Source organism: Heptranchias perlo, chromosome 8, assembly GCF_035084215.1.
Source record: "Heptranchias perlo isolate sHepPer1 chromosome 8, sHepPer1.hap1, whole genome shotgun sequence".
Lineage (NCBI taxonomy): Eukaryota > Metazoa > Chordata > Chondrichthyes > Hexanchiformes > Hexanchidae > Heptranchias > Heptranchias perlo.
This window is the reverse complement of record NC_090332.1, coordinates 88,915,953-88,939,962: the sequence shown is the minus strand read 5'-3', so window position 1 is coordinate 88,939,962 and position 24,010 is coordinate 88,915,953. Positions and strand designations below refer to the sequence as shown.

The 24,010-nt window shown below is 42.4% G+C and overlaps 1 protein-coding gene across 4 annotated transcripts in view; it reads left to right on the top strand.

Annotated features, from left to right (window-relative positions):
* Positions 1 to 24,010, top strand: part of LOC137324791 (homeobox protein Meis1) — a 181,697-nt gene that overhangs the window by 16,890 nt on the left and 140,797 nt on the right. For all 4 annotated transcript variants that reach the window (XM_067989493.1, XM_067989494.1, XM_067989495.1 and 1 more), the window contains exon 7: positions 12,230 to 12,338. In XM_067989493.1, the coding sequence (XP_067845594.1) occupies positions 12,230 to 12,338 (109 nt within the window). The remainder of the gene's footprint in view (positions 1 to 12,229; positions 12,339 to 24,010) is intronic.

The window sequence follows — 24,010 nt, the reverse complement described above, 5'->3', positions numbered from 1 at the left end:
TGATTGTTTTTGAGTTAAACATCCAGCTCAATTGATACTAGCTCAATTGTTAAATTTAAATCTGAGATAGATGGCTTTTTGGCAACCAAAGGTATTAAGGGATATGGGCCAAAGGCAGGTATATGGGGCTAGATCACAGATCAGCCATGATCTTATCAAATGGCGGAGCAGGCACGAGGGGCTGAATGGCCTACTCCTGTTCCTATATTCCTATGTTCCTAGTACGCAGGCTGGAGGTGACCACAGTGTGATAGAGGATTCCTGTAAATTAATACTTTTCACTCGTAGGTGTTGTAAATGACTACAGCGTAAAATTCCTTGGGTTGGCATCCTAGCCGTTATTCTGGGCTCACGCCCGACAGTAGCTTCCAGTGCTGACTTTGCCACAGTTTGCAGGGGTAGTGGGAGGGCAGTTCATTTATAAGGGCCAGTTGGGCCCATCTACCTATGACTGCCGGAGACCTCAGCTCCATCTCGCCCTCGTTAAATCCCCGTGTGGCCTACTAAGTTCTTCCCTAGGTAGCACCGATGGACGGTAGCATAGCTAACTAGCGAGCTGCAGGCAAAACAGGTCCTGTACCTATATCTGTAATTAGCCCTGATGACTTGCACTACTAACGATCTCCTTTGCTGCTGTTTTTTTGGACTCAGTGCTTTCAGAGACCACACTGACTTCCACTTGTGTAGCAGTATGTGATGGCACAGACCCGCCACTGACGTGAATGCCAACTAACTGTTCTTGGAATACTCCACATACACTGCTGGTAAAGGGCATCTCATCATGATGCCTACTCATCTTGGAATCTCTCATGGTTGCCTGTAACAATTCTCCAAGAAAGTTTAAACAGTCCGTGTTGGAATTTCATCTTGGAATTTTGGACCCCAAAACCTCTATAGCAACAGTGCGAGCATTCATGATGGATGCTATACTGTGGCTTTGGCCTGTGTAACTAAGGTCTCCACTGCAAATACTACTGATGTTGCCACAAGGTCAATGTCAGGATGAAGTGCATACAATCAATGCCCCATTGTTGAATGTGTTGGATTCCCCTGTGCAACTCAGGCCATCATCCAATACAGTGTGCATGGGTGCAAATAACTTCTTCAACGCAAAGCAGGCCCATATAAGCTGGGGAGGGGAGCTCAGCATGCTGGAGTCCCAGCCTGTACTAACTGGCCCCTTATCAACTCCCACACTTGGCATCCCTGCATCACCAGCGCTCAGTGCCTTTCACTGTGCTCTCTCCTCACCATCACTATCTAGTAGTGCGTTACCTATGGTGGCGTCTACTTCAGTGGGGATAGTGATTGTTGGTGCTCAGGTGTGTGGTGTTCTTCAGGTGTACCTAGATGACTACTGTGTTCTCCTTGAAGAGAGCAGCTGGGGCGTTACCAGTACTTAAGCACACTTATTCATTGAGTACTACATTGTTATTACATGCACCAATATGTACTTGTACACAATGAGTGTACATGAACATGTTGATGCAAGAGATTGTGCAAATCATAGTGGTTAATATGGTACATACCAGTGGTTCTGCACACCTCTCCAATCTCCTCAGTCCCAACACCTTCCCCAAATAAAGCAACTATTGCTCCCTGGAGTAGACTGAGTCATTTCATACACAGGGCTCACCACCTGTTCCACACTCTGTGAGAGTTTTTCCATTAAACAAAAGAGCAGTGGGGATTAGGTATTAGCCAGGGCTCGGTGAGTATCACTCTCGCCTCCAAGTCAGAAGGTTGTGGGTTCGAATCCCACTCCAGAGACTTGCGCACAAAGTCTAGGCTGACACTCCAGAGCGTTACCGAGGGAGTGCTGCCCTGGCAGAGGTATCGTCTCTCAGATGAAACGTTAAACCGACGCCCCATCTGCCCTCTCAGGTAGACGTAAAAGATCCCATGGCAGTATTTCAAGGAAAAGCAGTCAGGATGTCCTGGCCAACATTTATGCCTCGACCAACATCACTAAAACAGATTATCTGGTCATTATTTTATTGATGTTTGTGGGACCTTGCTGTGTGCAATTGGCTGCCGCGTTACATTACAACAGTGACTACACATCAAAAGTACTTCATTGGCTGTAAAGCTCTTTGGGATGTCCTGAGGTCATGTAAGGCGGTATATAAATACAAGTCCTTTCTTTATTGAGACAAATGATGTTACCCACAAAAATTCCTTTCTGCAGTATTTTCTCTTCTACCATCACGGCACGTACTGTATAATGTGATTTGCATAACCACACTATTTTCACTTCTAGTGCCATTCTTCATCCTTGCTAACATTCCTTTGTGTCTTTCACGTTGATATATGTTCTTTGCTGCTACTTTACTGCAACGTTCATGTCTTTTTAACCCATGCGACGTTTTCCAGACCCCCAGCCAGGTCCTTCAAGTAGTTGACACCTTGCTCACTCTTTCAGTGATATATTGCTACTCTTGATGCCTCATTTCATATTTGAAGGATGTCCTCTCCCACCAAAAGTCTGTTTGCATTTCTAAATAACTGAGGGTATCAGCACATGCAGGGCCTCATCAGTAAATCAAGCGTTTCACGATATTTAGCCATTTTCCACCAAAAATTGTGCACTGAGACAGCTGTAATAACAAACTTTCTGACATTTATATTGGTTAGGTGGTTGGTTAACTGTTTGTTAAGTGTTAACGGGCCATTATTGGAGGCGCACCTTGATTAGCTGCTACTTTTTCGTTAGCGGTAATAAAATCATATTCTCGGGAAGTGCGTGTTTCAAAACTGCATGTCCCAGGATTTCGTAAGCGGGCTGTAAATTATGATGGGAAACAAGCACTCCTCCCGTTTTTCATTCAAAGAGGAAAATGTAATCCCTAGTTATTTTACTACCTCACCTGTTGAGGCTCAAACAGTTGCCATGATGGTAAATTACATCATTAAGAGAGAAATGGACAAAGTGACAATTGCTGGCAGATCAAATAAATAAGGAAAGAATATGCTTAAATGCTGAATATTTTAATGTTATTAGTAGTAATAAAATATATCAATTTCAGTATCAAGTTATTTGAATTTGGCTACTGGAAAGAGCCAAAGCCATTTAATTGCAAATTTATTTAATTCTTAGATAGCTTTCAAACCCTTCTAAAGATTTTCTGAGTAAACTTTTCAAAGTTGTATCCTATTTTTTTGGCTATATTTTGTATCTTTCTTCCTGCCCCTGGCTTCCCTTCCCATAATCTTCCTTCAAGTTGGACTCCACATCTAGACTGTCCTGTTCAGTGTGGAATGCTAGACTTTTCAACCAGCATACATTTCCAGGACCGCCATCGATGTCGCTCCCTAGTTGATTGACTTGCAATCATGCATTTGGGTACAGGAAGAGACATTTTCCCTGTTCGGTTTTCCCTCCTCCAAAACCAGGTGAATCCTGGATAAACTTACGTAGAATTACGTAGAATCTACAACACAGAAACAGGCCATTCGGCCCAACTGGTCCATGTCAGCGTTTATGCTCCACACGAACCTCCTCCCCCTCTACTTCATCTCACCCTATCAGCATATCTTTCTATTCCTTTCTCCCTCATGTGTTTATCTAGCTTCCCCTTAAATGCATCCCTGCTTTTTTCACTAGGGGAAACCTAAGTATGACTGTGTCAAGGCTGGGTTTCAAACCTGCATCTGCTAGTTGGCAGAGTAGCAGTCCAGCTACTAGTGTAAGTCACAAGTTATGCTCTTAAATCATAAATGGGGAAAATGAACATTCAATATGAAACAATCTGTTGAATATATAAGGTTATCATAGGAAATTAAGCTCAAATGATATGCACTGAAAGTGAGATGCAGATTTCTGTGGATAAAATCCAATAGGGAATTCAGGAGAAACCTTTTTACCCGGAGAGTGGTTAGAATGTGGAATTCGCTACCACAAGGAGTAGTTGAGGTGAATAGTGTGGATGCATTTAAGGGGGAGAAAGGAACAGAAGGATAGGCTGATAGGGTTAGATGAAGTAGGGAGGGAAGAGGCTCGTGTGGAGCACAAACACCGGCATAGACCAGTTGGGCCGAATGGCCTGTTTCTGTGCTGTACATTCTGTGTAATTCTATGTAAAACATTCCAAGACTAAAGCTCTTGTTCACTTGTTTACAGTAAAATCATCTGATTCCATATTTTAATACAAAAAAACCTTACTGGTTTGACGCAGAGAAAGATTTGGACATAGATAATATAGAAATCCTTTTGTTAGATGGATTTTCTTACCCATTGGGTATTTTTGCTTGCTTACACTATTATGTACAAAAGTTAAATAGCATTGCATCTTTTAAAAGTATATATTTTCTTTTTTGCCATTTTTGCAATCCAGACAGGTACTGAAATCTTGCATCGCTTTACACAGGAGTTTGATTCTTTGAAAATGGGTATAATTTGTTTTACAAAACACTTCATTGCATCGAGAAAACAGCTTTCTTCAGTATCTCTGCTATGCGCTTTTGTCCCTTGAACAAGAGAAAAATTTAGAGGCTTCAAAACTGATTTGTACTCTCCTTTAAGTCCTAATACTAGCTTTGCTGTGCTCTCACTGATGGGGAGGCTGATAGGTCCCAGTACAAATCTTCCCTTTCCATTTGTGCCAGTGCGAGAATGAGTCTCATTGTTTCTCTATTGAAAAGACTAAGGGGTTGCTGAAATGTTACAAATGTTTTTAATGCCATTGATTCTGTTGCATTTCATTGTAGCAGGATTGTATTAATAATGTTGTTTCGAATACAACAGTTATCCAAAGTAGAATGGAAAGCAGCATTTAATTTTTACAACTGTAATTACACGTTGTAGGAACTGGGCAATGAAAGAATGATTATTACTTTAGTTCAGCTATTCAACAACGAGTTTGTTGCAGAAAGCACCAGTTTAAATGACTCCTCGTCTCACTCGTATAAAAGAAATAAACATTTTGTCCATTTTGAGATCACATTAGAGAGTGACTGTAGCAGAAATTGTAATAAACTGAGATGGAATCCAACATTTCTTGCATGGTCGCCTGTATAATGTGGAGATAGCTGTGTGAAAAGGGGGGGTGCCCAGCATCTAAGACCCAACACAATGAAAATGCAATGAATCGGAATGCCTCACAGATCATAGCGGAATCGGAATTTCCAGCAAGGAAAATCTTTTCATGGTGAATTAAGTGGTGGAGGAGAAAAATAGTGATGAAAAAGGTATGCTCAGTTCACAAATGCTGCACTCGGAGCTCAGTGTGGAAGATTTAAGGACCTTAGTGAAGGCTATGAAGAATAGAACGTGGAAAATTGAATTTACTAAACAATTAAGCATTGAATTAGCCTGCATCCAGTATTGGAGAGAGAGAAAGGGAGGAGGGGGAGGGGAAAGGAGTAGGAAGAGCCGAATAAATCGGAGTAGCTCATTAAGGGATAGTGAATATGTCAGCCTGGTTGTGTGGCAGAGGATAGTTGCCAGTGAATCATTGCACAGTTCTTTTAAGCAACCTTTTCTGAAGTCATACACTTAATCTGGTTAATAAAAGCTTTTCTGCTGAGACCAGTCTGTTTCTCCATATTTTCTCATATTATATCCAGCTTTTCTATTAATTACAAGTTGTATTGCCAATCAACAAGAGTAGTAAGGGACAGAATAAATGGAATGAGAGTGCCCTGGAGATGTCACTTCTAGGATCTGATGTATCCCTGAACTCCCATGGGTCCCTGCAACCTCCCACATGCCTTGCTGGTCTTTTGTTCAATTACAGTTAATGCAATAGTTTGCCATTTTCTCCTTCTAATTATATTTTCAAGTGGGATTTGTAGCACATAGAAAAACATCCTTTTACATGTTGAGGCACCAGGGCTTTGTGCCTGGTATTGTCTGTCCCCTGGGTGCTGTACTATTCTTTCTACAGAGCTCTGAATAAACAAGTCCCCCTTTTAAAAAACTGCAATGGTGCAAGCTGACAAATTCTTTAACCATGTACACACTGAATATGTGTTTGAGATTGCAACTAGCAGCTTATTTTCAATTACTTTCGGTATCAAATCTTTCAGAGGTATTTTTGCCACCTGTTAATTTTTTTTCTTATTGTCATTACCAGTGCGAACAGTTTTTTTTAAAGAAAAGTGTGTTGGAACATTTGTTGGCCACTTGTAAAATGAAAAATGAACATCATGTTTAGTGATCAAACATCCCATGAGGTATAATGTTAAAACTCTAGAATCAGCAACAGCAGCAAATAAAAGCCTCCCCATAAAGTTTCTGTTTCTCCTCTGTGACAACAGCATTTGATATTTATGGCATTGTCACCATCTCCCCTTTCCACTCAGCACAAATAGAGTTTCTCCCCAGGGCACACACAAAACTATGTTTGAACCTGGGTCAGTATTTTCATCCCCCTACTCCCCTGCTAGCACAGATGCTAGGAAGCCAGTGCCTGGGTTTATAAAAGCAGGCGGACACACACACACACACACAAAAAAAAAATGGATAGCTGGCAAGACAAGTTTTCCTCTACGAGTTGGCCACAAAAAGACTTCTGGATTTGTGCGCAGATAAAATCTGCCTGGAATGGTTTTATCTATGTAGATGGGATTCTGTATTGTAAGTAAATGTATTTTTTTTAAAAATCAGCAATAAGGAGAAAAACAGAAGTGATCCCTTCAGGATAGAGGTCCTGCAAATAAGCAACAGTTCGTAAGGAGAAAAAAAAACTGAGGTGAGGTGAGGGCCCCTTACCTTGAAGGGGGTATATTCGTGCATTATTCCAGGGGGGAGCTCTGAAAATTGGCGTTTAGCACACATGTGGACTCTCATTCCATTAGCTTAAAATTTACATTTACTCTCATCAGAGTCTTAACATTTTGCAATGGCGCAAATCAGGGCTGTACACAGTCAGCTGCTTAATGCTTTTGAGGGGGTTTTGGGCACTGGGACACTTTAAACTGTGCAGGCAATGGAATTGTTTCAAATACTGTACATACCAGTCCGTTGTTATTACGACGTTCTTTTAAAAGTGAATATTTGTTTGCATACCAATTCAATCCCTTGCCACATTAAAAGAGTGTTTATTTAATAGAAACGACTAAAGGGAGTAGTTCCTTACCAACATGATGCAAGCTGTATTAATTCTCTTTTAGAGTTCCCAGTCCCAAAATGCCTGAGCACGGTCACTAAATGTTCCATTAAAAGGGTTTTATTGTATTGTTACCCATCCTTTTCGTGGATACTGTAGACCATCTTTTTCAAAGTACCTGTGACGATGAGACACTGAGCGAGGTCGTTGATTATTTTGAAATACAGCTTAGATCTTCCCAAAAACCCGACACAGGAAATTCTAAATCATTGCCATTAACACAGGATTCAATTTGCCAAATGCAGCACAGAGTCAGTGCTTTATAGCACATAGTAACTTTCCTTACATAGAATGTACAGCACAGAAACAGGCCATTCGGCCCAACCGGTCTATCCCGGTGTTTATGCTCCACACGAGCCTCCTCCCATCCTACTTCATCTCACCCTATCAGCATATCCTTCTATTCCTTTCTCCCTCATGTGTTTATCTAGCTTCCCCTTAAATGCATCAATTATAAATAGATTTAATTCTAAATATATTGAGAATATACTGAGTAGTGCATATTTAGTGACTGTGCTCAGGCATATTGAGACTGGGAGGTTTAAAAGGGAATTAATACTGTTTGCATCATAGAAGTGAGATTTTTTTAGTGACATTTCAAAAAATAGTTCAATTATTCTACCTTAAGCTGACTTAAGACGATAATATACCATGTGTAAGTCTATCCTTTACATATAAAAGCCTATCCAGGATAGCCAGCAACTTATTGATGTGTTTCGAAAGCTTGTACTGAAAGCTAATTAGATTTTTTTTTGAGTGACAAAGTACAGATTTTGGGAGGAGAGCTTGCCATAATTGTTTCTTTTTTCAGAATTTAATTTACAGCCAATTTTTTTCCTATCTGAATGTAACTTTGAAACACACCCAGTGATAAGGGGCAACATCTGTTTTCTGTTCAATAGCACAAGGTGGCTCGGCATGGAGCTGAGTGTACAGAGTCCATGTGAGGCCATTTTTGGCCCTTGTTTCTTATTATCCCATGCCTGGTCCATTTGCTACATACCAATCGGCAAACAGCTGACACTAAGTGGCCCGTACGGGCCTGGTTTAATTATGAAGCAAATTTTAAGTCTCTTTCCTGCCCACCCTTTATTTCAGCTCATGCAGTTTTATATCATAATCAATCTTAAATACTGTTACAGTTTTGCTGCTAAGGGGTAATGTACAATTACTCTTTGATGCTAAATGAACATGTTCAAAATTAAAGGATCATCACACTTCTTCATAGTTCAACCATGGTTATTCAGTCTTATTGTTACAGATAACTTGCTTTCCCGATGTAATTTCTTTCCAACGTAGAATCATAAAATGATACAGCACAGAAGGAGGCTATTCGGCCCATCATGTCTGCGTTGCTGCATTATAAGGCAGATATGCTTTTGAATATTAAGTTGTCCAGAAAGTTGATGATATGCAAAACAGCACTAATGAAACCTTTGTAGGTCAGAAGAATCAAGTCAGATTGACCTGTCCACACGGTGAACAGCTTACGCAGTAGTCTGCCGTATCATTTATTGAAATTTAATTTGTGTAAAAAATGACGGATCGTTTTTGGCCAACCAGATGGTTTTGCAATTTACAAAACCAACAAATGTTTATGTATGACACAAAAGCCTTCAGCCTACACAAAAAAAAGAATTGCTTAGTTTAGGGCGCTATTAGTTCTAACTACGGTGCACAGACTTTCAAGGTTGGATTTTAACTCCGGGTGGGAGTCATGTGGGCTGGGATCCAAAGCAGGAAACCGTCCACCCTCCATAGCATGAGGCCTGGGAGATTTTAACTCTGCACAGGCCCTTCCCGAACCCGGCGGGAAGAGCTAGCTGGCCAGCGAGCGGGAGCGGGATCTCGAGCGGCAGGAGGTCTCGGAACGGTCCCCGGCACTCAGTTAAGTGCATAGGAGGGGGTGGGGGGATTCCGGAGGGCATTGTGGTCAGGGGACAGGGAGTGGGCGAAGCCCGGGTCAGAGGAGCCCCAAGGATTCCTTGTGGGACCCAGAGGAAACACTCCTGCTCCTTCCGGCCCACGGGGAAACCCTTTCCTTCTTTCGGCTTCTCCTGTCTCCGCGGAGCTCCTCTTGACTCCAGGCTGGCCTAGCAAGGGAGCCACAATGGCCTCCCCACACAGGCCGCAGGTTAAAATTGCAATCAGACCCTTTCTGGCAGGTTTCCGGGGAGAAGGCAGCGGGATCCCAGCGGGTAAGTCGCCACGGCCATTTTAACTGCCTGGTTTACAACCGGGCATGGGCAGGATTAAAATTGTCCCTTTAACTATTTTACGCAAAAGGCACTCTCGTATTTAAGTAGGGGGTCCTGGGAGAGCGGCACTCAAGTGAAGGCCTCCTAATCAAAACCTGTGCATTTCCAGCTAGGTTGAGATACAACTGCAGCTCACAGAAGCCAAAAAGACGTGAGTTTCCTAATGCTATTGTGCAGTGAAAGTCCCCAGCTTTACTCTAGAAAGTGCCATCTGTGGCAGGACAACCCCACATTTGCAATCAGTGGCGCTCTACTGCCATTTACGTGCCTAAATTGAACAAATTCACTCTGAATACTATTAACCTATATGTAGCTCTGAATGTCATTTAAACAGCGCACCAGCGTAAAGTACCCACAGGACCAAAACCACTAGCAGTAAATCACTGGGCTGGTTAATGGGTTAAACATTACTGTCATAGTGGTTGGACTACATATCTGTCCAAATGTTAAGGCCTCACAGTAGCCTGTAGTACGCTTCTGTACAAAACACCAACTGTGGATGCAATTAGTTAACATTTGTTGCCAATGAATATCAAAAACGCCAAAAGATCAACTTTTAATTTGTCGGCAAAGGTCCACAAAAGTAATCTGCTACTTAAGAAAACTGTGCTTTTCTGCCCAGAAGGGTGGGGTTAACAGAAAAGAGAATAATATGCTCCCACACAGTGAGTTCCTAATCTCGGCTAGCTCAGCTAGCAAGGTTCTCAAATGATGACAAACCACTTCCCCACAGGAAGAAAAGGTAGAACTGGAGATCAAGTGGATCGGTGATACTCTTGCACATCTCCCAGCAACAGTGTTCAGAGCTGGCATTGGCGAATGTCTGTAAAAGATCGCTATCATTTGGAGCATAATTTGCAACATCAGTGGTTCTAAGGATGTAGGGGGAAAAATAATATTAGGTGAGCGGGGAAATTAATAAAGTTAAAAGACTAATGTGTTAATTTGCTGACCCTTTAATGTTTTTTGTTTTTGTATAAATTCGTCTACTGTATTTGTATCTTGAAATAATTGTTGCTTCTTTGTCATTTTAACTAATGCATCATTAGCTGCCCCTTCCATCTGTATCATTCTGCCTGTAATAACCTCAGATGATTTGCTGATTAAATACAGAATGGGCTTGAAGATGTATATCAGTAATGGAAATACAAAGAGAGAGTCTGATATTTATCTTTGTTGTTAGCAATTTCTAATACTTAAAGAGTACAAGTTTTTAGCGTTATGTAAAAATAGTTATGTAGTAATGATGAGACACCCGGTGCTGATGTGATTTCACATCTGTGGTGCTGAACAATTTAATGCATGGATCCTCAGTGATCAGATTGTGCAAAGGATAAAGTTTGATTTTCACATGTGGCAGAAAATGGGCAAAAGGATGTAGGGTGAAAGATGCATACTCAACAGAGCAATACAACAGTAGCAACAACGTACGTTGACATAGCACTTTTAACATGGAAAAACATCCCAAGGCCCTTCACAGAGGTGTAGTAATCAGACAAAATAGATGCTGAGCCAAAGAAGGAGATATTAGGAAGGGGGACCAAAAGCTTGGTCATTAGTTAAAAATTAAAGAAACAGAGGCACCTGGAGTGCCTGAGTGAGAGTATAAATGGGACATGTAAAAACAGATCTTGGCATTGACTAGGTAGAAAATTATGAACTGTTAATGAACAAATGTATTTTTTGGTGAGGTGGGAATTACTTTGTATTTTTTGTCCCCATTCGCTCTGTGGGCTGCCCAGGCCAGCATTCTCACTCCTTGAGAGGATGTTTAAAAGATTTGAATCAGATCTGTGCTAGTGCCCCATATAAACAGGTGCCAGGAAGCCCTTTGATATTTCCTCATTCCTTAGGTAGAGTGTTTGACCTCTACTCAAGGCCTAACCCTGATACACACCCCAGGGTCGAGTTTCTGTTTTGGGCACAGTCGGGAAATTGCGTCCAAAATGTGCTTGAAATTGTGCTATTTAGGTTCGGCTTCAAGTTTCCGCTAAAATTCGTTCGCATAATCGCAAACGTAAAATCTCCCATGAATCGGTTCAATCGGGCAGCGTAATAGAATGTAATTGTCTCTTTTCTTCCATTAAAAAGCATTCCTTGATGTATTTAGGGGCGGTGACCTGGGGCAGATTTATTAATACAGCTGAAAATGGGTTTATCACCAAAAATAAACATTTTTAATAAGGGCGTCCTGTCCTCCGCCTGTGAATAACCTGATTTAAAATCACTGAAAATGACTTAAATAAATTATACTGAACCATTTAAGAGTTTCATTGGTGAACACTAGTCAGTTTCTTAGTAAATTAAATGTTTTTTGATATGAAAACTGCCGACTAGTGCCTGTGCCCCTAAGAGAATGAGCCCAGTTTGAAAAGCCTTCCCGAACCAGCGCAATCGGGGAAATCTCTCAATATCGACCTGGGGGGGGGGTGGGGGCGTGGCCAGTTCTGTGGGCGGGGCCCGATCCGGGCAAATTGAATCTTAAACCAGCGTAAAAGATCGCGGAAAACACAAACGTAAGTGATTTTGGGCATAACTCATGTTTGAAATTCCCTCGATCTTTTTCGCTGGTTCGGCCGATTTTGCAGGCATTGTGCTGCTATTACTGGCGTTAAACGAGCGGAAACTCGATCCCCCTGATATCAGGAACTCACATGCGAGGATTCACGGTTGCAAACTGACGTGTACCATGCTGTGTTCACCCCAAGGCAAGACCGCATTGGTGCTCTAACCAATTGTTTTGAAAGTACCACTCAAGAATAAGAAATATTTTCTGCCCATACTTTGTGCCTGAGATACTGTGTGATTGGTGATGGAGCTGTGAGCATTCTGTTCCCTTATCGGTATCATTCCCTCCTTCAGACTTGGAACAGAGATCATGATGACACAGCGTCAACGCGTTCTGGGGGAACCCCTGGACCCTCCAGTGGGGGACATACGTCACACAGTGGGGATAACAGCAGTGAACAAGGTAAGAGGTTAAATGATCATTCTCAGGTTAATAAGGTTGCGTGAAAAAATTGAATTGGAGGTGTTATCTCAAGAGGCATAAAACATGAAAGCCAAGAGATAATGATGAGCCATTAATAAGACCTCAGTTACGGTATTGTGTCTAGTATTGGGCTCCACACTATAGGGAAGATATTGAGGAAATGGAAGTTTGAAGAAAGACTTGAAAAATTGGGTCATTTTTCATTAGAACAATGCAGATTATGAGCCTATATAATAGAAGTGTTTAAAATTACGATAGGATAGAAGCAGATTGATTCCGGGAGTTGAGGGGCTAATAACAAGGTGCCATAGATATTAGAACAGAGGGCAGGAGAAACTTCTTCGCACAGAGCGTTGTGAGGCTGTGGAATTCACTTTCTGGGTTAGTGGTTGAGGCAGAAACTAGGTTAATAGTTGGCTGGTTCATCCTACTCCCTATCCCAGGGATACTGGGGACAATCATAGTGCCCTACAGCCACCATGCTAAGATCAGCTAACTTATCACAAACCAGGGACTGAACCTGGGACTTTTCTGGGCTGTGTGGTTCAGTAACACACAAAGTGACACACAAGGTAAGCCGCTGTGGAAGTCTGATTTTTTTTTTTAAACAACAGGCAAAAAAAAAAGATCTTTATCCTGCACTGTTGAAAAATGATTCCACGCCAATCTCCTTTCCTCCCTCCACTTTTCTCCCCATGCTCCTTTCCTGAAGGCGGTGAGTTATGTTGGGGATATGGTTCCACAGGTGTGAGTGGCCCTCCTAGTGACTTGCTCAAACAACCATTGTTCGTGTGTGAGCCAGGACAGTGAGGAGGAGGGTTGGGGGGGGGGGGGGTGGGGGTGGGAGGGGGGGCGGCGAGGGGAGGGGGGTGGATTTGACGGTGAAAGGCAGGGGCTGCTGCACAGCAATCGAGAGTGGGAATGCTGACTACGTCTTTTGCCCTTGACTAGCCTAGGAATACTCAGGCCAGTTTTACAGTTTGCACCATTATCCCTACTGATAACAGACACATTAGGAATCAAAACTTTAATGTCATGGTCTGTATGTCTCTGTGCCACACCACTTGGTATACTTACCTAGTGAGGATGGGTGTGGAGTACGGGCTACAGTTCAACATGTTTTAGATGAATTTAGATGAAAATAAAATTTATATACAATACTCGTGTGTGGCAGATTCTGCCGCATCACAATAAATTGTAAGAGTTTAACTGTTAACTTTAGTGTTCCCCACATTAGTTAAATGCAAGCCAGACTAGCCCCTGACTGTAATGCGGCCTGTGTAACACCGGCATTGCATCTTGCACTATATGTGAAGTGTGATCATGTAGATTGTTCCTGGACTGCTTGAGTGAGCTCAGCCTGTATCGTAGGATTAATGTCATTCAGTCATTACTTTTTAAATCTGTTTTTATGTTACTGAACTTTGAAGAAACTTTTGAAATTCAATACAGTTAACTCTCTGTGGCAGTCTAATGCTCCTTCAAATAAATTCTATTTGAAAAGGTGAGATATTGTGGCTTTTTTAAATGTTGGTTTGAGTACTGTCACTGATTGATAGGAGCATTGTGATATTAGTGAGATTTTGAATGCAGGAAAAGATAAATTTTGGGATTAAAATTCTAGCAAATTGCAGAGGCGCATGAATAATCTTTTAACCTCTTATTTTGATTTGAAAAATGGTTTACAATTTGAATTAGCCATTTATAGTAGATTAGTTAGGAGATTCCTGGTTTAACCACAAAACTTGCTTCCTGATAAAATGAACTTCTGAAGGGCTAATTTAATCAACAAATAAAAACTAAATAAGTGTTACTGCCAGAAATAACAATAGTGGGAAAAGATCTCCTCTCGGTGTTATATAGGAATAAAATTGGAATCCTGTTTATACAGAATGGGGTTACAATTTGGATACAGAGGAAATGTTCCCCCAGTGTTTTTAGGTTGTTAAAAGTGGGCATGAGATAGACAGACAGAGATAGAGAATGTGAATGTTTTGGAGAGAGCATGTTTGGAGTGCTTTGTCCAATCTACTCTCTGCACTAATTTAATACTTAGCATATATTCTTCCTCAATGAAAACACAGACCAGGATTAAATCACCAAAAGAGAATCTCCTCACTCTCCATGTCCCACCCTACAAGCCCCAGTGATGCATATGGTGTGTGTGTGGTGTGTCTGTGCCTTACATGTGTGTGGTGTGTGTTACATGTGTGGGTGTTACATATATGTGTGCATGCGGTGCATGTGTGCAGTGTGTGTCTATCTGTGTGTGTACCTGTATGTTTGTGTATATCTGCGTATGTGTGCGTCCGTATGTGTGTGTGTGTATATCTGTTTATCTGTGTATGTGTGTATGTCTGTGTATAATCTGTGTATGTGTGTGTGTCTGTATATGTGTGCGTATGTATGTGTGTATGTCTATGTGTGTGTATATCTGTGTAAGTGTGTGCCTGTATGTCCGTATGTGTGTGTGTCTGTATGTGTGTGCATGTCTGTATGTGTGTGCGTATATCTGTGTGTGTGTCTGTATATGTGTGTATATCTGTGTGTGTCTGTGTGTGTGTGTCTATGTATGTGTATGTGTCTGTATGTGTATGTGTGTCTGTATGTGTGTGTGTGTTTGTGACTGTATGTGTGTATCTGTATGTGTGTGAGACTGTATGTGTGTGTGACTGTATATGTCTGTACATGTATGTGTCTGTATGTGTGTGTGTGTATCTGTGTGTGTGTGTATCTGTATGTGTGTGTGTGTGTGTCTGTATGTGTGTGTGTGTATATGTGTGTGTCTGTATGTGTGTGTGTGTATCTGTATGTGTGTATCTGTATGTGTGTGTGTATGTGTGTGTGTGTGTGTGTCTGTATGTGTGTGTGTATGTGTGTGTGTATGTATATCTGTATGGTAAACCGGAGGCAAAAAGCAACTCCATTTATTATTGAAGGGAACATTAAGGCAGTTGTTTCAGGTCTGTGAAGCTAGCAGGCAGATCTGGATGAGGAAAAGGGTCGACATTATGTTCCAGACGACTGAGCAGCGATTTACTGTAGATAGCAGCTTGCCTTTTACATGAAGAAAGAAAGTAATAACAGCACAGACCCAGGCATTGGAAACAGTCAGATGTCTAATGACTAACTGGTGGGAAGGAGCACTCTGATTGGATGTCTTAATGAGCAGAGTTTAGGCCGCAGTTCCCTTGACCTTTGCTCTTTATCGACCAAACTGACACTTCATTTTTCACATTCTTCCAATTATCGCTTGGCTAAAGGTTTGCCCCAAGCCCCCGCCCCCCCAATTTTTTTTTTACCCCTTATAGACAACTTGTAAGCATCTTAAGTTAGAGCATCAAGGACTTTTTAAATGTACAAAACCAGCAATTCAGGTTTCGGGTGAAATCTGAAACTGGTGTCAGAGTTTTCACACAGTTCTTATCAAAACAAGGAGCACCGATAACTTTCCCTGCAGGTAATACTTGGAAAAAAAGAAATTCTGACCGATGAAGGACTTTTATCAGAAGCAAAACGCTACTGCAAAGGTTAGAGTATTTTAAAGATTGTTTGTGTATTGTTTATTTCAACAACAACAAAATATGGGTTTGTCAGTTTGAAGCAGGCGCATGGCACAAATGGTTTGACTGCTCTCTTTACCATCGTTTGATTCCATGTGGCACCGTATTGATATTGTGAATATGCTTCAGTATAAAAAAAGGCTTTGTCAGCCGGAAAGAATCAAAATGTTACTGCGGGTAAATTACAAACGCACATGACCAGGGCGCACCTATTTAAAATGTTTGGCAATTGACCCATTTAGTTTTGTCACAAATCGGCTTGGAGTCTGCGGCAGTTTGCTGGAGATCAGTTTGAGAGAAGATGAGGGTGGGGAGAGGAGGTGAGGGTGGAGAGATTATGGACAGTCAACATAATTTACTTTTATTGGCAAAACGGCCGGTACACCTCTGGTTTCAGCTCAGACTTTGTTAGAGACGCATATTGAAAGTTAATGCACTATTTTGTATAACAAAACCCTTTTTTCTGGGCAGGGGCGGGGGGGTGGTGACATTTGCCAGATGAATTAAAACTGAAATATTTAAAATGCACCGAAAGACACATCAAGACACGGGGATTGAGAGGGTGAAGGGACCAACAAAAGTAGGGCGATCTCAGTGAAACTAGGACACCCGGGTCAGTTTAGCTGTGTGCCATTGTTTTGCTACAGTTACTTCACACAGTGCTGAGTGCGGCCTATGACTCATTCGACAATCGCAAGATGATGTAAGATGGAGCATTATTGTACACGGCTGTGGGCATAAGTAATGGATGGAAGTGGTTTCCTGGCGGGAAGAAGCAGGTATCAGATAAAGGGAAATTCCCATGGCCCGTGACCCCGAAGGGGTTCCAATAGAGATACAGAGCTGACAAAAGATGCCACTTAAACCTCACAGAAATCATTGTGTCGACAAGACTATTGATAGGCATCCATCCGTATGCTTGGCACTCTTTCACCAATTTTCAGCTGTGTACTGTAACACTGCGATAGTAGCAGGGCTTAATACTTCCCCTCTTACCTTACATATCCATAAAGCCGTGTATTTTTGAACTACTGCAGATGCCTGGAGGGTTTAGGGACGAAGGAGGAGAAAGGACATTTGCTGGCTGACTATTTTTGTACGCTCAACAAACTGAGAAAAATAAGCTTTTTATGTTACGCGAGTACAGAGGTGAAATGAGCTGACCTGTAAGTGGGCTTTCGACCATTTTAAAAACAATTGATCACCGTGAGTGCAGTTGTCATTAGCAGACATCGACTGATGGCAATTTGTCACGAGCTTAGAAGGTCAACCAGGCTGCGGATGCTTCAGCCTGTCTTTGATTGACCTTTACTGCCGCCATTGTCACGTGATTGGTTTAGCTCAACATGACCCTGAACTGGAGGAAGACAGACAGGTCATCAGTCAGTCACAGGCTCCCAGCATGCAGCTGGCCCTTGCCATCTGAGTTTCCAGTTGGTATTTTTTGCAAGTGTTATTATATAATGAGAGAATAATAGTGAATTGTACTCAAACAAAATTGTAAGATCTTCTGATAATTGCCTTTCTCGCACTATCAAGTCTTCCCTATCCCTATCTGCTCCAATTTCATTTATATACGGAATGTCTATTAACTCTTATTGTACACGTGCAGCATCCAAACACTACACGCTGAAAGATGAAAGGGTCAGCAGAAACTGGGGCAGGCGGGCGGGCAGTTCAAAACAGGCAGGCTACTTACCCGCTCACAGCCCGCCCGTCTCACATCATATCAACCTGCAGGGTTTTGCAGGCGGATGAGGAGCCCGCCTAAAGCAGGGGAGAGGCTCATAAATTTATGCAAATTGGGGTCCCAATGCGGGAAAGTGAACCATAAGCAGGAGGGCAATAGGAATGGGAGCACCAGCCCCCTTTTTTTCCCCTGCCTTCTGTTTGACGAGGCTGCTTCATAGTACCAACAAGACAGTGCCGTGAAACTAGAAGCAGCGAGTTTGAATGCTGAGTCTGGATTACAGCCGTAAGTGTGATCCCAAGTAGTTTGAGAGGGTGATGCGGTTTTAGTTACATTTATTTTTGCTGCATGTGAGTAAAGGAAGTTTGTTACTGGATGTGATCGAGTAATTAATCAAACGGCGAAGAGCAGAATTGAACCATAATGGAAGATTTTTGGTTTGCGGAACATTCAGTGCGGACAGAATTGGACCTCATTGTGCCTGTTTTCTGGGCGGAAAAGGTGGTGGGGGGGGCACTGGAGTTTAGTTTAAGAGGCCACCTTCCTACACCCAAATACGTCCGATGCCATATTGGTTGGGGCGCTGTAGACGCATCCCTGGCGGCCGCCTAAAATAGGCACCAGGCCCCTCGAATATGTTGTAGAACTCATTCTGGAAATTGGTTTGCCCTGAGCAGAGCAGATGCTGGGCTCGCTGCGTTCAGCATAACCCGGTCTACATGCAACCTAACCAACGGTTCTTATAGGGACTGCTATAGGCCATCACCAAACAGGTACATTTTTAAAAAAATGACCTGCCTTCATGGCAGAGCCGAGAGGAGCAGAAGTCTTCCTCTTGGCTACTTAGCACTACTGCAGGCTGCTGCTGTCCTACACTCAGCTCCCTCCGCCGTTCTCCACCTCCCTTCTTCCCCCACCCCCTGGACTTACCTTAGGGTTGCTGCTGGAATTTGAGGGGACCAGAGCTGCCTCTGGGGGAGCGATGGGCGCTCAAATTATTAAGATGTGGCCCGAGGACCAATTTATCCCCCAGAGTTTCTGTAACTAAAATTTCCCCTGTCTAAATGATCAACAGTTGGTGCCTCTGTTTTCTTGTTGTTAACCTTACTGTACATTCTTACCGTGTTCCCTGGTAACAGCTGTTAATGGAAACAAGGTGACAATATAAATCCTTAAGTTCAAATGTTTAAATGTAATGCAGGACGCAGCTAACTTGTGCACATACATGTAGCCTGCACCCTCTCTAAGAGGCTCTTTGGGAACTATGCACAATGTATGTTATAGTAGGCAGCATGCTCTTGAAATGGTAGTTGCATGATTTTTTAAATTAAAGATGGAATTGTAAGTGCTGTGTGTTATATCTGAGGTTTAGGTACATGAGGTTGTGATATATGGTTTTTATACTGCGGGGTTAAGGTACTTGATATGCAGAGTGTTAAACCCCAAATCTGAAATATGAATATTCTTCAAATGAGTTCCTGAATTTTCAGCTTATGGTTACAATTCATTTTTCATGGTACGCTACCTTGTAATTTAGATATTTGGGCCCCTATTCAGTAGGCATTTGTGGAGCTGTAAAATTGTGTTTTCCAGAAAATTTTCCACAAAAGCCACTTATGGAGATTTTGCAGGTGTGAAAAATATTATTGAGCTGCTGAAATTTTGCTGAATACCAAGATTAAGCACAAAATGGAAATGAGGGTCTGCAAATTATTTCTCTGCTAATCCACTAAACAATGCTGATCTGCATTGTGGAGAATTGAATTCCAGGAACTTCAAGGTGCTTATTAGTTTATCCACTAACAGTATATATAGCAAAGTGCGCAGCTATTGATTTTAGCAACATGATTTATAATAACCACATAATAGGAAGGTGGGGAATGCTTTAATCCCACTCTCACCCCTCTTCTCATGATAACAAAGATCAGATGGATTCTCAAATAGGAACAGGAGGAGGCCATTCAGCCCCTCAAGCCTGTTCCGCCATTCAACTAGATCATGGCTGACCTGTATCTTAACTCAATCTACCCGCCTTGGTTCTGTAATCCTTAATACCCTCACCCAACAAAAATCTATCAATCTCAGTTTTGAAATTTTCTATTGACCCCCAGCCTCGACAGCTTTTTGGGGGAGAGAGTTCCAGATTTCCACTCCCTTTTGTGTGAAGAAGCGCTTCCTGACATCACCCCTGAATGGCCTGGCTCTAATTTTAAGGTTATGCCCCCTTGTTCTGGACTCTCCCACCAGAGGAAATAGTTTCTCTCTATCTACCCTATCAAATCCTTTAATTAGATCACCCCTTAATCTTCTACACTCAAGGGAATACAAGCCTAGTCTATGCAACCTGTCCTCATAATTTAACCCTTTTGGTCCTGGTATCATCCTGGTGAATCTGCATTGCACCCCCTCCATCATCCAAATCGTCATTAACCATGCATTATTCTTTGTTGTGAGCTTGAGGGTTTTGGGGGCTATTGAGTCTGAACTGCGGGAATCATTATCTGCCTGCCCATGTAAAGATCACATCAGCATTAACATCGCCCGTCTCTGCCCCCTGCCTCAGCGCATTTGCTGCTGAAACCCTCATCCTTGCCTTTGTTATCTCTAGACTCGACTATTCCAATGCTCTCCTGGCCGACCTCCCACCTTGCACTCTCCGTAAACTTGAGCTCATCCAAAACTCTGCTGTCCGTATCCTAACTCGCACCAAGTCCCGTTCACCCATCACCCCCTGTGCTCGCTGACCTACATTGGCTCCCATTCCAGCAATACCTCGATTTTAAAATTCTCATCCTTATTTTCTAATCCCTCCATGGTCTCACCCCTCCCTATCTCTGTAACCTCTTCCAGCCCTACAAACCTCCGAGATCTCTGCGCTCCTCCATTTCCGGCCTCTTGCGCCTCCCCGATTTTCTTCATTCCACTATTGGCGGCCTAAGTGCCTTCAGCTGCCCGGGCCCCAACCTCTAGAATTCCCTCCTTAAACCTCTCCGCCTCTCTACCTCTCTCTCCTCCTTTAAGACGCTCCTTAAAACCCATCTCTTTGACCAAGCTTTTGGTCACCAATCCCGACATCTCCTTATGTGGCTGGGTGTCAAATTTTGTTTGATAATCGCTCCTGTGAAGCGCTTTGGGAGGTTTTACTACATTGAAGGTGCTGTATAAATGCAAGTTATTGTTGTTGTTGCTTTGCCTCTGGTGCATTTCAGGCGACAGCAGGAAGCTTTGCCGGCCATCGTGCAGGCATCCATGTCACCCCGAATATCTGAGCTGACGGATGCTCTTGTCAGGTGAGAATGCCCTGTTAGCTGGGTAAATGCTGCAACAATAGCCTGTCACGAGCAGGAGTTCGACGAAAGAGCAAAACTGGCTCTCCAAATCCCCTCGGTCCAATCAATTGCAGCCGTGCAACACTGAACCCACCCATCTGTTGACAGCTTTCAGGAAAGCTGCAGTGCAATGAGAAGAATATGCAGGTAGCACCTTTAATTACTCCAACTCCACGACATGGCTATGGGCGTAGGCCGTGTTATCTGCTCAGCTCCAGCTCAGAACACAGTCCTCAGTCCATGCTGATCTAAAACAGTGTGAAATTCTTAAGTTGTGTGCAGCTTTACATCACCTCACATTTGTTTTTTGCTTATGAAGCACCACTGAGCTTGGGTGCTTGTGTTGACCTTTTTTTTTTACATAGAATCTACAGCACAAAAACGGGCCATTCGGCCCAACTGGTCTATGCTGGCGTTTATATTCCACACAAGCCTCTTCCCACTCTGATAACCTTTTCCTGTAACCCTCTATTCCCGTCTCCCTCATGTATGCATCAAGCCTCCGCTTAAACACATCGATGCTATGTGCTCCATGTGGCAATGCATTCCTCATTCTCACCACTCACTGTGTAAAGGAATTCCTCTTAAATTCTTTATTTAATCTGTTAGTAACAATCTTATATTGATGCCCCATTATCCTGGGGGGCTTCTCCAAATCCACCCCATCGAACCCCTTCATCATTATAAAAATCACTATCAGGTCTCCTCTTGGTCTTCTCTTTTCCAGAGATAAGAGCCCTAGCCTGCTCAATCTTTCCTGATAGTTGCATCCTCTCAATTCTGGTAACATCCTTGTAACTCTTTTCTCCAGTGCTTCAGTATCCTTTCTGTAGTATGGAGAGTGAGAGTAAGGGGTACAGGAACAGAGAGATCTGGGGGTATATGTGCACAAATTGTTGAAGGTGGCCGGGCAGGTTGAGAAAGCGGTTAAAAAAGCATATGGGATCCTGGGCTTTATAAATAGAGGCATAGAGTACAAAAGTAAGGAAGTTATGTTGAATCTTTGTAAAACACTGGTTCGGCCACAACTGGAGTATTGTGTGTAATTCTGGGCACCACACTTTAGGAAGGATGTGAAGGCCTTAGAGAGGGTGCAGAAGAGATTTACTAGAATGGTTCCAGGGATGAGGCACTTCAGTTATCTGGATAGACTGGAGAAGCTGGGGTTGTTCTCCTCAGAGCAGAGAAAGTTGAGAGGAGATTTGATAGAGGTGTTCAAAATCATGAAGGGTCTAGACAGAGTAGATAGAGAGAAACTGTTCCCATTGGCAGAAGGGTCGAGAATCAGAGGACACAGATTTAAGGTGATTGGCAAAAGAACCAAAGGCGACATGAGGAAAAACTTTTTTACACAGCGAGTGGTTATGATCTGGAATGCACTGCCCGAGGGGGTGGTGGAAGCAGATTCAATCGTGGCCTTCACAAGGGAATTGGATAAGTACTTGAAGAGAAAAAATGTGCAGGGCTACAGGGAAAGGGCGGGGGAGTGGGACTAGCTGGATTGCTCTTGCAGAGAGCCGGCATGGGCTCGAAGGGCCGAATGGCCTCCTTCTGTGCTGTAACCATTCTATGATTCTATGATTCTGTGAATTCAGAGCTGCACTCCAACACTTTTTGGCAGATCTATTGCCAAATTCTGTCGGAGGACTCTATGGGACAACCATAAGTGGGCATGGTATGACCAAAGAGCTATGACCACTGTCTGGAAACTTAATTTCCCTGTCTCTAATCCCATGCTGATCCTCTATTTTGATCAGTAGTGGCCAACATTTCTTATGCTTGCGACCTGCCCTGGTAGAAATTCACATTTACAAGCTAAAGCAGGGCACCTATTATAAAGATATCAAACAAATAAGGCAATTGAGCTCCAGATTATAAAATACTAGCTTGTCTCAATTCAGTAGCAACAGAAAATTAAGGATTTCAGTAAAGCAAGAACAACGTGTGGTTTGGAATCTATACAGAATCGTTGTTTGCATATTGTCACCACAGTGTTCTTAAGTTGTTTGTTTCAGCAGATCTGCAGATTTCTTTTCAACACTTGGTGACTGACTTAGCACTTAACTGAATTCAACAAACTTCCCAAAATGCAAATCACACTTGCAAAGAAATGCTAAATGTTTAGTGAATAAGAGCAGTCCACAGAGTAGTGCCATATTACGAGAGACTACTTGTATATTTAAGCACCATTGTATAATCTTTTTCTCCGATGCAAAATATCTTTGCAAATCTGATGCTCAGATTGTCGCTGGACTGTGAATTCTTACCTTCTGAGAGAACTGCTGGTGAGAATGGGTTGACAACAGTTGGCAAAGATTGGCAGGTGATTGCCCCCATAAATGAATGCCGTCAAATTATAATTGTTGCAACAGGATTGTTTGATTACCTGGAAATTGCCTCTTTCCCTGTGATAGCTTTCAAATCACTTGTTTGTTGTGAGCAATTGTCAGCCATACTGTTTATTACCTAATTGAATATCAGTAGCAAATGTACCCAAAGATAAACGAAAATGCAAGTACTTATTGACCTTGACTTGTTTTTACAAGTTGAGTTGATGGCTTTATTGCTGTTCAGTTGATAACAGTTGTATGCTGTGCTATGAGGGAAAATGCTTTAATTCCCAGAGAAAAATGCCAGTTTGCTCTGGGAACTGGTCATGGACTAAACGCCCTCTCCTGAAGCAGTAGGGTCAACTTCCACCTGAGCTGTGGGAAAAAACAGACAAAGGAGGAAGGCACCATTTTACAGCTTCATTTTCAAAGATACTGCAGACAATACGGACAAAGGTTCTGCTTTTGATGCAATAAAAGAATTACAACCTTAAAACTCAATCAGTTCGATATTTTGTAAACTCTACTAACTAATAATTTACAGCAAAATGTGGGATAACTTTTAAAGACAAAATTATTTAACCGCTTGGAATACATGTTTGTAACGTGTCGTGCGCTGTTGAGCTGTTATAATAGCGAAAGGAAATTTCAAACAAACGCATTAAGCATTTGTACACTTAATGTATTTGTCTGAAATTACTACGGTGCAATTTCAAAGCTTTAGAGTGCAGATATTTTA